Source organism: Pseudorca crassidens, chromosome 1 (assembly GCF_039906515.1).
Source record: "Pseudorca crassidens isolate mPseCra1 chromosome 1, mPseCra1.hap1, whole genome shotgun sequence".
Taxonomy (NCBI): domain Eukaryota; kingdom Metazoa; phylum Chordata; class Mammalia; order Artiodactyla; family Delphinidae; genus Pseudorca; species Pseudorca crassidens.
Window position 1 is genome coordinate 85,290,182 of NC_090296.1, and position 15,990 is coordinate 85,306,171.

Genomic DNA, 15,990 nt, shown 5'->3' on the forward strand with positions numbered 1-15,990 from the left:
TTGGGTCTTTGTTGCTGCACGCGGGCTTTATCTAGTTGTGGCGAACGCGGGCTACTCTTTGTTGCGGTGCGCGGCTTCTCATTGCAGTGGCGTCTCTTGTTGATGAGCACAGGCTCTAGGCGCCTGGGCTTCAGTAGTTGTGGCTCGCGGGCACAGTAGTTGTGGCTTGCAGGCTCTAGAGCACAGCTCAGTAGTTGAGGCGCACGGGCTTAGTTGCTCTGCAGAATGTGGGATCTTCCTGGACCTGGGCTCGAACCCGTGTCCCCTGCACTGGCAGGCAGATTCTTAACCACTGTGCCACCAGGGAAGTCCCCTTTTTTTTTTTTAGCATGCTTCTGGGTTCTTGGCTATGTAGATTACCATACAGTAGCACCTCATTTATCTAGATACCTAAAATCTCATCACAAGAAAAATAAAGTGATTTTCATGGACCACTTGCTTAAACTGTGTACAACAAATTCTGACACTTCCTACCAAATAGTGCAGTGGAGTACTGATTATATTTTACATTTTTTTTGGTGTCATTTGTTTCACTTTTGTTTTTATCTCCATAACCAGATTATAAGTTTTTGTGATTGAGTGTAGGGATTCTCTGTGTTTTCCAGTTAAATATAACTGATTGCTTGATTATAAGATACAGTAGTGCCCTTTGTACTTTGTTTGATTAATTACAAATAATTAATTTCTTTTAAGGGAAAAGAAAATTTAGCTATTCCTCATTGTTCTTTAGGCTGACATTTGCATATACTCTTCAACTTTGCTGACCCTTTTCTATCTTCAGTATCTTCACAGGGAAAAAATACCTAAATTAGGAACCATGCCCTCTCAGCACACCTCTTTGTTGGTCACTGTTAAGATCTAGAATAATGACTACCGAATCCTTTTGACAAACACTTCAATTTAGTGTAACACTCAGTTCATATAGGATCCTACAACTTTAAAACTCCAAGGGGTCGTAGAGATCATTTAGATTCCCTTATTTCAGATAAGAAAACAGGCTCCCAGAAGTTCCTTTTTCCATCATAAAATAGTACCCTCCATTTATATAGAACTTCATGGTTTCTGATGTGCTCTTAGCGTCTTTTATTCTGTCTCCTTTGAGTGTCACACTACCGGGATAGGTGGTCAAGGCGGTATTATTATTCCTACTTTACAGATAAGGAAACAGTCTCAGGTTAAGCGCTTGGGCCTTTATTCCAGTTCTTTTAACCTCTAGTCCCATAGTTTATCACTAGCCCAGCTGTTCTTCTTGAACCCTACTTACCTCAAAGTATTTCATTTCACTGTAAATTCGTTTCAGGAGTAACTGGGCTGCAATGGTTTCTACTCTGGGTCCTGAGACCTAGAATATGATCTTCCTTGTCCATTAGAGATAACCTCTCTGAAATGTTGAAGTTTCTTTGCTTTTCTGCCTCCAGGATAAAAGTACTCAGCATGTCAATGGCACCCAAGTCCAAGGCAACCACTCCCCACCCCATGTTCCTTCCTGTCTTTCAGCTGAATGCCAGGAAGGTCAGCTGCTTCCCAGAGTAGGGACCTGCTTATAACAACCCCTACACTCTCAGTATGGCACAGGGTTATGTAGTACTTTCTAACCCTCCTTGTATCATTAGATAATTGCCGTCCATTAGAGTATCAGTTACAGCAGTGAGAGTCAAAGTGCTAATCTCTTTTAATTTATTAGTTAAGACATCTTCCTTCTAGTCACTGTTTTAGGTTTTCATCACTGCATTATACGTAATACTTTCCTGGTGTTTTGTGTGAGCCTGCATGCATGTAGAATGCTTGAGAAAAGCAGGGTGTCAGTGTGTATTAGGGTCCTGACTGACAGTGGACCCTTTCCCTTTCCCAGATTGTTTTTAAGCAGCTCTCCTTGGGGGATGCTCTGGCCTCTGTACTCAGATGCAGATCAGCAGGCACTCATTTTCTTATTCTTGCCTTCTGTGTGGTACATTTTAGAGCACTTTTAAGGCCACAACAGAGCTTGCCTTTCAGTGAAGCCATAGTTCCCAAAACAAATTAAGAAAAGCCAGGTCATTTCTTCTACTCTCTGATGGATGGGGAAAGCCTGAGAGCATCTCTTTAATCATGCACTGTACTCTTTAGATTCCATTTACTACCACACTCTGGCAATGAAAGAATTAGTTTTCCTTCTGTCTTGGAGTCAACAGAATAAGGCTTTTGCAGGAATAGGTGAGCAATCTCTGGGCTAATGGCTGGGTTAAGATATTTCTATGTCAGTTTTGCCTACCACAAGTCTTGACCATCTCCTTTATGGTTTATTAGATTCTGTGATCTTGAGAGAAGAGGTACTGGGCAAGTATTTAAAATATGTGCTCAGACCAAAAAAACACTCAGGAGCTTCTGGTTTAAAGGAGTAAATGTAAAATATTACAAATACGATCTATTCTGCAGGAAAAAAATCTTTTGGGAAATTATCAGTACCCATTTGAGTCTCTTTCTCTATATTAAATAGGAGTAATGTGACTGGTCCCCATATTTTAAGTGATTATTTTATTTCCCTAAAACCCTGTCATATATAGTGAGTTTGGTTGTTTGCCATTGGCATGACAGACTCTATTGAGTTAGCCTCATGGGAGATGAGGCACTTCTGTCATTTCTTTTGAAAATTGTGTTGGAAGGAAAAAGACCAAGGTTCCCTTCCCACACTCAGGTTCAGCCAGGCAAGCCCTCGTTAAATTGAAACATTTTATTTCTTCTATTTTAACTCTTATCTTTTATCTCTCCCCTCCAGGGGATAAACATCATAGGCTATAGATGACAGTTGCTAAGCTTAGGCAATGGCAGATTGCAGCAGATAGACAGTGGAAGGATAAGGAAACCAGATAGCTTTCTAGCACCTCCTGAATTGGATTCACCTGTGTGACTTCACATTTAAGCCTTTTTTTACTCTCATACACAATCCCCCTTTTCCCCCCACCCTGGAAGTTCAGAATTTGACTCTGTTGCACGTGAGAAATCCAAATCTGTAGGTGAAAATAGATCTATCCACTCTAACACACATGTGACCCTGGTAGCTCACCCTTTATGCTCTCAGCCTTTTCATATTCCCATTGGGTAGAAGTACAAAGGGACTTCCTTGTACAAAGAAGGGATTTCTGTACAAAGAAGTACAAAAAGATACCCTGTTTAGAAGAGATGGGTCATGCTCATTTTCATAACCAGCCAATAAATATTGACTACTATGTGCATAGTTGTGCTATTTCCTGTAAACAAAGCCAATGCAAAAGATGTTTTATACATTATTACCTCTAGTAATATCTGTATTCTCAGCATAGGAAGTTGATATATTTTAGCTCAGTTAACTAGGAAACTGAACACTTTGGCCTCTTTTGGATTCTTTCAAACTGACCTAAAAAGTATCTTCCTTGAATGATTAAGATTTCAAACAGTTGAAAAATAGCTTTTAGAAGAGAAGCATTAGGATTTCTTTCTAAATAGTGATCTAAGTGTTGAATTGTTAAAAGTTTGAGAAGTAAATTCATTTATAAAGAGAAGTCGCTGTTAATGTATATCACTTAATACATAAGTGGTATATTACTTAATATATCATTTATTCACTTAATATATCATTCTAGAACATGGAGCTGTTTTATTTTCACTTGTCCCTTCTTCCTAGCTCCTGAGTACAAAAACAAAGTGGCAATTAAAATAACTAAGAGTAAATTAAAATAAAAAATCAGAAGATTAAAATAGTGCCCTTTCACAATATTTTATCAAGGTAAATTAACAGACTGTAGTTCTTAAAAATAGCTCATCTGGAACATTTCTAAGGTGGAAACCTCATCAGAACTATCCCTTCACCCCACACCCCCAAAAAAACTCCAAAGTAAATTTACTTCTGATCTTGGCTATTGTGAGGTAGGAGGTACATTTATGATCACATTATAATATGATCACATTATAGAAGGAGCAAAGACTTGGTGCTTTTGTTAAATATTAGATGTAGAATTTTTATGTTAATACCAGATTTATAATTCAATCTGTGATGATGGAAAGATGAATATTATTTTGATTTTTTTATCCTTCCCCTCCTTGGTTAGTTGGTTTGTTTATTTAGTATTGTCTCAGTTTGTTTTACAATTTCCGTTTTTTTAAAAAAAATATTTATTAAAATATAGTTGATTTACAATGTTAGTTTCAGGAGTACAGCAAAGTGATTCAGTGTTTTTATATATACTTTTTTAAATTTTTAATTTAATTTATTTTTTTAAATAAATTTATTTATTCATTTATGGCTGCATTGGGTCTTCGTTGCTGTGCGGGCTTTCTCTAGTTGCAGCGAGAGGGGGCTACTCTTCATTGAGGTGTGCGGGCTTCTCATTGCAGTGGCTTCTCTTTGTTGCGGAGCACGGGCTCTAGGCGTGCGGGCTTCAGTAGTTGTGGCACATGGGCTTAGTAGTTGTGTCTCGTGGGGTCTAGAGCACAGGCTCAGTAGTTGTGGTGCATGAGCCTAGTTGCTCCGCAGCATGTGGGAATCTTCCCGGACCAGGGCTCAAACCCATGTACCCTGCATTGGCAGGCAGATTCTTAACCACTGCGCCACCAGGGAAGTCTTGAATTTTACTTTATTTTATTTTATATATATATTCTTTTTTAGATTCTTTTCCATTATAGGTTATTATTGAGTATAGTTCCCTGTGCTATACAGTAGGCCCTTGCTGGTTATGAATATTATTTTTAGAGTACATAAAATAAAGTTTCTGAGTAAAGTATTTTTCACCTAAAATCATTCTCCTAAATTGACAAGTTAAAATATCAAAGGAGGTGTGGTTTAATGTAACTAAATAGTCTCTGTGAATTTAAAAAATGATTTTATGGTCTTTCAGACTTACAATTAAAGTGCTTGATGAAGATGATTTTTTTGGCCCTGGAGTGATCAGCTGTGTATTGCCTGCCTGTTAGTTTGATAATACAAGTTGCAGGTTCCTTATATTTAGATGTATGGGATCTCCTATTGAAGATCCAATGTAAACATTATGTTGTAGTGTAATATATGCAGATTTAAATATATATATATATACATATACATATATATGTATATATATATTTTAATGATCTATTATACTTTCTGACTCCTTGGAGTTGGTACCAGTGATACTACCATCCATGCCAAAGAGTGGCCTTCATCATTTTCTCCCTGTGTTTTCTGAAGTTTTCTCTTGCTAAAAAGCTTTATTCCCTGCTTTCCTGGGACCCACTCCAGAACTCAGCCATGCACTGTGTACTGAAACCCAGACATAACCCATCTCTAGCAATTGCTGACCTCTCTGCCACAGGAAACATTAGAAGCTGTTTCCTGTACCAACTGAGTTTTAGTTAACTCAGTTGACTTGCCATTAAGTTGATATATTTGCTTTTCTATTGATAAAAAGTATACTAATTAAATTTTATGTTTATTATATCAATTATCTACTGACATTAAGAAATTACAAACCAGAGGTTATGAAGTTTTAACAAAGGTTTCAAGAATCAATATCTTTCATCTTATAAAGTGTATTTGTTTCAGATCCAAAGCAGTAGAGACTTGGAATCATTTTGATGAATGTCAGAGACTCTTAATTCTTGAAACTTACAGCTTTTCTCAATAAAATCCCTGGTTCAATTTTCCTTTTTCTTTTTTCCTTGTAGTGGACTTTTGGGAGCAATAAAAATAAGAAGAAAGGAAAAGCCAGAAAAATAGAGAAGAAAGGAACCATGAAGAAACAGGCCAATAAAACTGCTTCCTCAGGCAGTTCGGACAAAGACAGTTCAGCTGAGAGCTCAGCCCCTGAGGAAGGTGAGTCAAGTGGTGCAGACTTGGGAGTGAACTCTTATTTAGTAGAAGCTGCAGTCAGAAATGGAGGGAAAAGGTGCCTGCATTACAATTACAGCATGGCCTCTGCCTTTATTGCAGGGGTCTCTAATCTTTTCAATGGTCATGGTCTGTTTAGAATCTGAATGAAGCAAGAAAAATACATGCATTCCAAAGCGTTAGTGAAGCCCTTGAAACCCATCCAGGAAACCCATGAGGATTCCCTGCGTTAGAATCTCCGTTTACCTTAACTTGAGTGCCTTCTCTTTCCTTTTTCTTGGTTATTCATAGGGGGAAAATCCTTGAACCAGATACAAAACTCAGTAAAAAAATGTTGTTTTGAAATGAGAATTTTTGCTAACACTAGTTTGAAAGTGAACTTGTTCCAGGACTAAAATGGTAAACTTTATATTTGTTTTGAGTAATAATGTTTATATACAAACTGGCTTGTACAGAATTGGCCTAACCTGCTTTTTAAGCACATGCCTGTGAATGTTAGCTCAAATTGAGTCAAGCACAAAATTGCTAGTTTAACATAATACTCAGTTACAATATGTAATGCTTTTTTCCATCACCCTTTGTCCTACCAAGATCCAGTATCATTAGGAATTCACTAATCAATTTAATGACTTATTAAAACACTGATTTTTTTAAATGCCAACTAATAAATGTAGAAGAAAGTATAGTTAGACAATCACCATTTTCAACCATCATAGTAATAATTGAAGTGTTATCAATGAGTGTTAAAACCATTGGATGATAGTTTGTTGAGGAACAAGATGTTTACACAGTCTCAAAGCATCTCCGTATACTTATTATGAAAATTGAATATGGACTATATGTCAGATAATGCTATTTCTTAAATGTTAAATTTCCTGAGTTTGATCATTGTATACTTGGTTATATAAGAGACTGTCCTTTTTACAAGAAGTATTTAGGGGTGAAAGGTCACAATCTCTGCAGCTTACTCTCAGTTCAGCAAAATAAATGATAAAAATGTGTAAATTGTTTTATGTATGTAGACAGAAAGTGAACTGGCGATGTTAACAGTGGGTGAACCTAAGTAACAGATGTACGGGAGTTGAATTATTCTTGCAACTTTTTTCTGTAGGTCTGTAATTTTTTCAAAATACAAAAGTCAAATTAAAAAGATCATGTTGGTTTCTTAATCCAGCCTAAGTTTCTGTAACCTGTGTTTGCATTTGCCAAAGGCAGACCAAGCGTTTTCCCAAGGGAGGTGAGATGACCATGTTCCACTTCACCTAGAAGAGCCAAGGGGTAATGATTATCAACACTGTGGGGCCACCTGTGGCTCTGTCTTCTGCAGCATCACCTGATCTTGTGTTTGGTCCTTTGTTGCAGGTGAAGTGTCAGATTCTGACAGCAACAGCTCCTCCTCCAGTTCAGATTCAGACTCTTCCTCAGAAGATGAGGAATTCCATGATGGCTATGGAGAAGACCTCATGGGAGATGAGGAAGACAGGGCCCGTCTGGAACAGATGACAGAAAAGGAGAGAGAGCAAGAACTGTTCAACCGCATAGAGAAGAGGGAGGTGTTAAAAAAAAGGTAAAGTGGTAGTCTTAATGATAAAATAAAATAATAAAGTAATTTCCCAAAGTTCACATTTGGAGCCCTGTCTTCACAGGATTCAAGACTTGAAATTTCTTCTCATTATTTATGAGTTAGGAATCTGACTATCCTCCCAGCATGCTTTTTGTATTTTTTTTAAGCTCAAATGTTAAATTGCATTTTGATATACAAAGCTGCTTCAGTATTTTGGATTACTTTTGCCATATTTAAATGGCAGAAGTTTTTCCTTATCTCCTAACAGAATTTCAAGGTGAAAATAAACTTGACTTTGTCTCAGGAGATAAAATAGTCCTCACAATTTGGATCCTTCCCTACCTACCTAATATTGCGAAATAAACAGAAGCATTTTCCTTGGCAGCAGTTAGTCCCATTTCGTCTGGGAGCCTGTCTGTCCCTTCTGGAGACCATATTAAGTCTGGTGAGTTATTCTAGACAAGAATGTTTGGCTTTCAGTCAGCAGCAAGTAATAGACATTTGTTTTGAGTGTGAATGCTTCCACGGTTACCTGTATTGGAACAAACAGGACTTAAGAAACTACCACGGTTGCCACATGGTTAAGAATGACTTCTGAAATTTGTATTTCTGAATTGGGGAGAGCATAACAAGAGGTTCTCATATAAGGCCAATAGGGCCCTATGATAAAATCACAAAGTAGCTTAAGAGTAGTGGGTGGCTGATCTCAAACTTGGGTTTTTTATTTTTCACCTTATATGAATGAAGCAGTTGACTGACTGATTCTGTGACTTTTTTAGTGATTGGAAGAATGTTTACAATGATGATAATTAAGACAGAAGTTCAGAGCCAATCACAGAAAATGGAGGTTTTTGTAGCTCATTTGTTTAGCTGCAAGGCAGTACAATACGGTAACTCAGAAACTTTCTCCATGTTTTTAATGTAAACACCATTAGCATCCTGTTTTATAGCCAGCAACACCAGTAGTGAGGTATCATTTTTGGTTGTTAGATTCTTCACCTATTCTAGAGCTTCCTCTTTTTTTATTAAAAAAAATTTTTTTTTAAAGGTAAGTGCAGGCAGCATAAAGGTAGCTTGGTTGTGCAAAGAGCACTGACATTTTCCATCAGAAAGTCTAGGCTCAGGACTTCCCTGGTGGTCCAGCGGTTAAGGATCTGCCTTCCAATGCAGGGGATGCGGATTCCATCCCTGGTCAGGGAACTAAGATCCCACGTGCCGCAGGGCAACTAAGTCTGCGTGCTCTAGAGCCTGCACGCTGCAGCTAGAGAGCCCGCTGCCACAGCTACTGAGCCTGTGTGCTCTGGAGCCCGTGCGCCGCAAGGAAACATCCCACATGCCACAACGAAGATCCTGTGTGCTGCAACTAAGACCCAATGCAGCCAAATAAATAAATACTTTTTTAAAAAAAGAAGAAGAAGAAGAAAAATCTAGGCTCAAGTCAAACTCACTGGCCAGGTTATCTGAATTAGTCACTTACCCTCCTCATTCCTCAGCTTTCTCGTTGGGGATTGTTGTAAGTCTTCAGTGAGATAATACATATAAGAACATAATGTAAATATAAGCTGTTAACTTTTTTAAAATTGAAGTATAGTTGATGTACAATATTATATAAGTTACAGATGCATAATTTAGTGATTCACAGTTTTTAAAGGTTATACTCCACTTATAGTTATTATAAAATATTGGCTATATTCCCTGTGTATATCCTTTAGCTTATTTTATCCTTTAGCTTATTTTATACATAATAGTTTGTACCTCCTAATCCCCTACCCCTATATTGCCTCTCCCTGCTTCCTTCTCCCCGCTGGTAAGCACTCGTTTGTTCTCTATATCTATGAATCTGTTTCTTTTTTATTATATTCACTAGTTTGTTGTATTTTTTAGATTTCACATATAAGTGATAGCATACAGTGTTTGTCTTTCTGTGTCTGACTTATTTCACGTAGCATAATCTCCTCTGAGTTCATCCATGTTGTTGTAAATGGCAAAGTTTCATTCTTTTTTATGACTGAGTAGTATTCTATTGTATGTATATACACCACATCTTCTTTATCCATTCATTCCATATTTTGGCAATTGCAAATAATACTGCTATGAACATGGCGGTGTATGTGTCTTTTGGAATTAGCATTTTTGTTTTTCAGGTATATACCCAGGAGTGGAGTTACTGGGTCATATGGTAGTTCTATTTTTAGGTTTTTCTTTTTTTTTAATATTTTAAAAAATATTTATTTATTATTATTATTACCTTTTGGTTTCTTTTTTTTAAACATCTTTATTGGAGTATAATTGCTTTACAATGGTGTGTTAGTTTCTGCTTTATAACAAATTGAATCAGTTATACATATACATATGTCCCCATATCTCTTCCCTCTTGCATCTCCCTCCCTCCCACCCTCCCTATCCCACCCCTCTAGGTGGTCACAAAGCACTGAGCTGATCTCCCTGTGCTATGCGGCTGCTTCCCACTAGCTATCTATTTTACGTTTAGTAGTGTATATATGTCCATGCCACTTTCTTACTTCGTCCCAGCTTACCCTTCCCCCTCTCCGTATCCTCAAGTCCATTCTCTAGTAGGTCTGCATCTTTATTCCCATCTTGCCCCTAGGTTCTTCATGACCATTTTTTTTTTTTTAGATTCCATATATGTGTGTTAGCATAAGGTATTTGTTTTTCTCTTTCTGACTTACTTCACTCTGTATGACAGTCTCTAGGTCCATCCACCTCACTACAAATAACCCAGTTTCGTTCCTTTTTATGGCTGTGTAATATTCCATTGTATATGTGTGCCACATCTTCTTTATCCATTCACCTGTTGATGGACACTTAGGTTGCTTCCGTGTCCTGGCTATTGTAAATAGAGCTGCAGTGAACATTTTGGTACATGACTCTTTTTGAATTATGGTTTTCTCAGGGTATATGCCCAGTAATGGGATTGCTGGGTCGTATGGTAGTTCTATTTTTAGTCTTTTAAGGAAACTCAGTGTTGTTCTCCATAGTGGCTGTATCAATTTACATTCCCACCAACAGTGCAAGAGGGTTCCCTTTTCTCCACACCCTCTCCAGCATTTATTGTTTGTAGATTTTTTGATCATGGCCATTCTGACTGGTATGAGATGATATCTCATTGTAGTTTTGATTTGCATTTCTCTAATGATTAATGATGTTGAGCATCCTTTCATGTGTCTGTTGGCAATCTGTATATCTTCTTTGAAGAAATGTCTATTTAGGTCTTCTGCCCATTTTTGGATTGGGTTGTTTGTTTTTTTGATATTGAGCTGCATGAGCTGGTGTAAATTTTGGAGATTAATCCTTTGTCAGTTGCTTCATTTACAAATATTTATTTATTATTTATTTATTTAGGCTGCACCGGCCTTTAGGTGCGGCACACGGGGTTTAGTTGTGGCATGTATGTGGGATCTAGTTCCCTGACCAGGAATTGAACCCAGGCCCCCTGCATTGGGAGCTCAGAGTCGTACCCACTGGACCACCAGGGAAGTCCCTATTCTTAGTTTTTTAAATTATTATTATTATTTATTTTATTTTATTTATTTTTGGCTGCATCGGGTCTTAGTTGAGGCACGCTGGATCTTTCATCGTGGCTCGCGGACTCCTCTCTAGTTGTGGAGTGCAGGCTCCAGGGTGCGTGGGCTCTGTAGTTTGCAGCACACGGGGTCTAGTTGAGGCGTGTGGGCTCAGTAGTTGTGGCATGCAGGCTTAGTTGCCCCGCAGCATGTAGGATCTTAGTTCCCTGACCAGGAATCGAACCTGCATCCCCTGCATTGTAAGGCGGATTCATTACCACTGGACCACAAAGGAAGTATCTATTTTTAGAGAAACCTCTGTACTCTTTTCCACAGTGGCTGCGCCAGTTAATTTTCTCCACATCCTCACCAACATTTGTTATTTGTGTTCTTTTTGATGATGGCCGTTCTGACAGGTGTGAGGTAATATCTCATTGGGGTTTTGACTTGCATTTCCCTGATGATTAGCAATGTTGAGATCTTTTCATGTGCCCGTGGGCCATCTGCATTTCCTCTTTGGAAAAATGTCTCTTCAGGTCTTCTGCCCATTTTTTAATCAGGTTGTTTGTTTTTTTGATGTTGGGTTGTATGAGCTGTTTATATATATATATTTTTGATATTAACTGTGTATTGGCCATATCATTTGCAAATATTTTCTCCCATTCAGTAGGTTGTCTTTTTGTTTTGTTGATGGTTTCCTTTGCTATGCAAAAGCTTTTAAGTTTAATTAGGTCCCATTTGTTTATTTTTACTTTTATTTCCTTTGCTTTAGGAGACATCCAAAAAAATATTGCTGCGATTTATGTCAAAGAGTGTTCTGCCTGTGTTTTCCTCTAAGAGTTTTATGGTTTCTGGTCTTACATTTAGTTCTTTAATCCATTTTGAGTTTATTTTTGGATATGGTGTTAGAAAATGTTCTAATTTCATTCTTTTACATGTAGCTGTCCAGTTTTCTCAGCACCTCAGGTATTAACTTTTAAAAATAACTTTATTGAGATGTAGTTTACACACCATAGAATCTACCCATTGAAAGTGGTTGAAAGTGGTTCGGTGGTTTTTTATACATTCATAAAGTTGTGTAGCCATCACCACAATTAATTTCAGAACATTATCATCACCCCAGAAAAAAACCCTGTACTTACTGGTACTCAGTTCCCTCTATTGCTCCTAGCCTTAGGAAGCCACTAACTTACTTTCTGTCTCTATAGATTTGCCTATTTCTGGGCATTTTATATAAATGGAATCATAAATATGTAGTCTTTTGTGCCTGGCTTCTTTCACTTAACATACATTTGAAGTTCATTCATGTAGCATGTATCAGTACTTCATTCCTTTTTATGGCTGAATAATATTCCATTATGTGTATATACCACATTTTATTTATTAATCTTTTTTGATATCTTTGCTGTTGTGAATAGTGCTACTATGAACATTCATGTACAAATATTTGAGTATCTATTTTCAATTCTTTTGGGTATATACATAGGAGTGGAATTGCTGAGTCATATGGTAATTTTATGTTTAACTTTTTGAGAAACCACCAAACTGTTTTCCGTAACAGCTGTACCATTTTACATTCCCACCAGCAATATATAAGAGTTCCAGTTTGTCCACATCCTTGCCAACACTTGTTATTTTTTCTTTTTTTGATAATAGCTATCCTGGTAAATGTGAAGTGTCTTATTGTGGTTTTGATTTGCATTTTCCTGTTGACTAATGATGTTTAGAATCTTTTCAAATCCTTGTTGGAGAAATGTCTGTTCAAGTGCTTTGCGTATTTGTTAATTGGGTTGTCTTTTTGTTGTTGAGTTATAAGAGTTCTTTATATATTCTGGTTAGTAGACCCTTATCAGATAACATGATTTGCAAATATTTTCTCCCATTCTGTAGGTTGTATTTTTCACTGTCAAGTATTGTTTAATGCACAAAATTAAAAAATTTTTATGCACAATAATTTTTTTCTTTTCTTGCTGCAGCTTTTGATATCTAAGAATCTTACCAAATCCACGTTCATGAGTAATTTACCTGGATGTTTTCTTGTGAGAGTTTTATAGTTGTAGGTCTTATGTTTAGATCATTGATCCATTTTTTAAAATTTTATATTGGAGTACAGTTGATTTACAATGTTGTGTTAGTTTCAAGTGTACAGCAAAGTGATTCAGTTATACATGTACATATATCTATTCTTTTTCAGGTTCTTTTCCCATACAGGTTGTTACAGAGTATTGAGTAGAGTTCCTTGTACTATACAGTAGGCCTTTGTTGATTATCTGTTTTATGTATAGTAGTGTGTATATGTTAATCCCAACCTCCTAATTTATCCCTCTCCCCCTCATTGATCCATTTTGAGATCATTTTTTGTATATGGTGTGAGGTAAGAGTCCAACTTTATTCTTTGGCATGTAGCTATCCAGTTGTCCCAGTACCACTTGTTGAAGAGACTGTTCTTTCCCCAGTCTTGGCACCATTGTTGAAAATCAGTTGTTCATGGATATATGGATTTATTTGTTGACTGTATTCTGTTCCATTGATCATTATGTTTATGGTTATGCCAGTACCATACTGTTTTGATTACTGTAGCTATGTAGTCAATTTTTAACTTGGGAAGTGTTAAGTCCTCCACCTTTGTTCTTCTCCAAAATTGTTTTGGCTATATGGGGCCCTCTGCATTCCCATAGGAATTTTAGTATCAGCTTATCAATTTCTGCAACAGCAAAAGAAGCAGCTGGGATTTTTATAGGAATTGTGTTGAATCTGTTTATCAAATTTGGAAGTATTGCCATCTAATATTAAGTCTTTTAATCCATGAATGTGATATCTTTCTACTTACTTAGGTATTATTTAATTTCTTTCAACAGTCCTTTAGTTTTGGGTGTGAAAGACTAGCACTTGTTTTGTTAAATTTATTACTAAATATTGTATTCTTTTGGATGCTACTGTAAATGGAATTGTTTTCTTTGTTTTGTTTTTGGATTATTCATTGCAAGTATATAGAAATACAGTTAATTTTTGTATATTGACCCTATTAAGAACTAAGTAAAAAATTTCATAATTGGGTTTATTTTAGAATGTTATGAAAAGAGTTTAATATTTATTTTATTCCTTCCACAAAGTTCCTTAAATTCACACACAAAAAAATAGTTTTGTTTCATAAAAGCCTGCTTTTTGTTACAGAGAGAGAGAGCCTAGATTGCATTTGTTTAAGAGAATAGCATATTTATTCACATGTTTGCTGGGGTGGAGCTGAGGGAGGCATTTTTCCTAATGAAGAAAGATGGAGAGTGGTGTTTTTAAAATACAGCCTGTGTCTTGACCACCTTAAAAATGTGACAGTGGGGCTTCCCAGGTGGCACAGTGGTTGAGAGTCCGCCTGCCAATGCAGGGGACACGGGTTCGTGCCCCGGTCCGGGAAGATCCCACATGTCGCGGAGCGGCTAGGCCCGTGAGCCATAGCCACTGAGCCTGCGCATCTGGAGCCTGTGCTCCGCAACGGGAGAGTGGCTCTCTGTGGCTTCATTATGTTTCTAATGGGACACCATTGGAGTTGATCCAAGAATCAACTATTTTCTTCCATTATGTGAAGTTGAGGAAGAGCAGTGCATTACCAACAGGATACAACAGTATCCTCAGTATTCTCTCATTTTAAGTCTATTCCACCTTAATGCTTTCAAGTACTTCTGGTGTATTTATATTCAATATTTCTAATGTACTTATAAGATACATTGGAGTTTCTTACAGGAAACCAAAACATTTATTAACTCCTTCCCCGCACTTAATTCCTTTCTCCTATCTAATAGAAATCAGTCTACAAATATTTCATTGCCACTTAAAAACCAAATAAATATATTTTAAACAGATTTGAAATCAGGAAAAAACTGAAAACAGCCAAAAAGAAAGAAAAGAAAGAAAAAAAGAAAAAGCAAGAAGAGGAGCAGGAAAAGAAGAAACTGACACAGATTCAAGAATCTCAGGTAGGAGATTCAATAGTCCTTGTTATCCAAAGAATAAAACCTCTATTTTGAGTGTGTATGTGTGTTTATATAAAAGATGGGTTTATATTAATCAGCCTAGGTCAGTTAGTGCAAGACTATTTATGTACTATCTTCATCTTATAGGTTTCATTAATCTCTGGACATATCATTTCACCATTAGCTGTGCTGTTTAACTCCATGGGAATTCTACTCAAGTCTGCATGTAAAAAGCAGCTCATTGGTGTGTGAGCACTCCTTAAGGGAAAGTTTGTAAACTTCCTGTCCTGGGTAGCTGAATCGGTTATGATGTTTACTCAGGTGTATGTCATCCTGGACTTGGTAATAAATGTAGCTGGGAAAATTAGTCATCTCTGCATTTATCACAAAAAGCTTTGTTGACAGTATTAACATATATTAGCTGTGATCTAGGGAGTCCTTCCAGAGAGTGTTTATCTTATACTTCTTAGGCTTTCTGTTTATTAGGCAGGTAAGACAAGGACTGACTTTACTGCTCTATCCTCTTTGTCCACAAGAGGATGCTCTCTCCTCTTAAGCAAATTTCAATTTCTGCAACCAATATAGATTCACATTGGAGAACTAAATGATTTTTAGGTATAGAGAATATTATCATCAGCTGTTGGTAAAAAGAGCCATCCTACATATTTTTCCCTTCCCAGGTAACATCCCATAACAAGGAACGACGTTCCAAACGGGATGAGAAACTAGATAAGAAATCTCAAGCCATGGAGGAGCTAAAAGCAGAGCGAGAAAAACGGAAGAACAGAACAGGTAGGTGGGGAAAATGTGATGGCTACTTTGTGTCTTTGATCATATGATTTAACTTCCTGATGCCAATTTTTATTTTTCCCCCTTTTTAGCTCTCTAGTATAGGCAGTTCCAAACACATACAGAGAATAGTGTAATGAAACTCCATGAACCCATCCTCCAACTTCAGCAGTCAACTCATAGCCAATCTTATTAAATATACACTGCTCTCCTCCTTTGGGTTATTTTGAAGTAAATCCCAGCATCATCATATTTCAACCATAAATATTTCAATATGTGTCTCTAAAAGATAAGGACTCCTATTTTAAATGTAACTACAGTGCCATTACT

The 15,990-nt window shown here is 37.0% G+C and overlaps 1 protein-coding gene across 1 annotated transcript in view; it reads left to right on the forward strand.

Moving 5' to 3' along the window:
* RTF1 (RTF1 homolog, Paf1/RNA polymerase II complex component) overlaps positions 1-15,990 on the forward strand; it is a 49,015-nt gene that overhangs the window by 18,126 nt on the left and 14,899 nt on the right. Inside the window, exons 3-6 of the mRNA XM_067743821.1 lie at positions 5,653-5,800; positions 7,178-7,382; positions 14,760-14,874; positions 15,552-15,663. Coding sequence (XP_067599922.1) covers positions 5,653-5,800; positions 7,178-7,382; positions 14,760-14,874; positions 15,552-15,663 — 580 coding nt within the window. The remainder of the gene's footprint in view (positions 1-5,652; positions 5,801-7,177; positions 7,383-14,759; positions 14,875-15,551; positions 15,664-15,990) is intronic.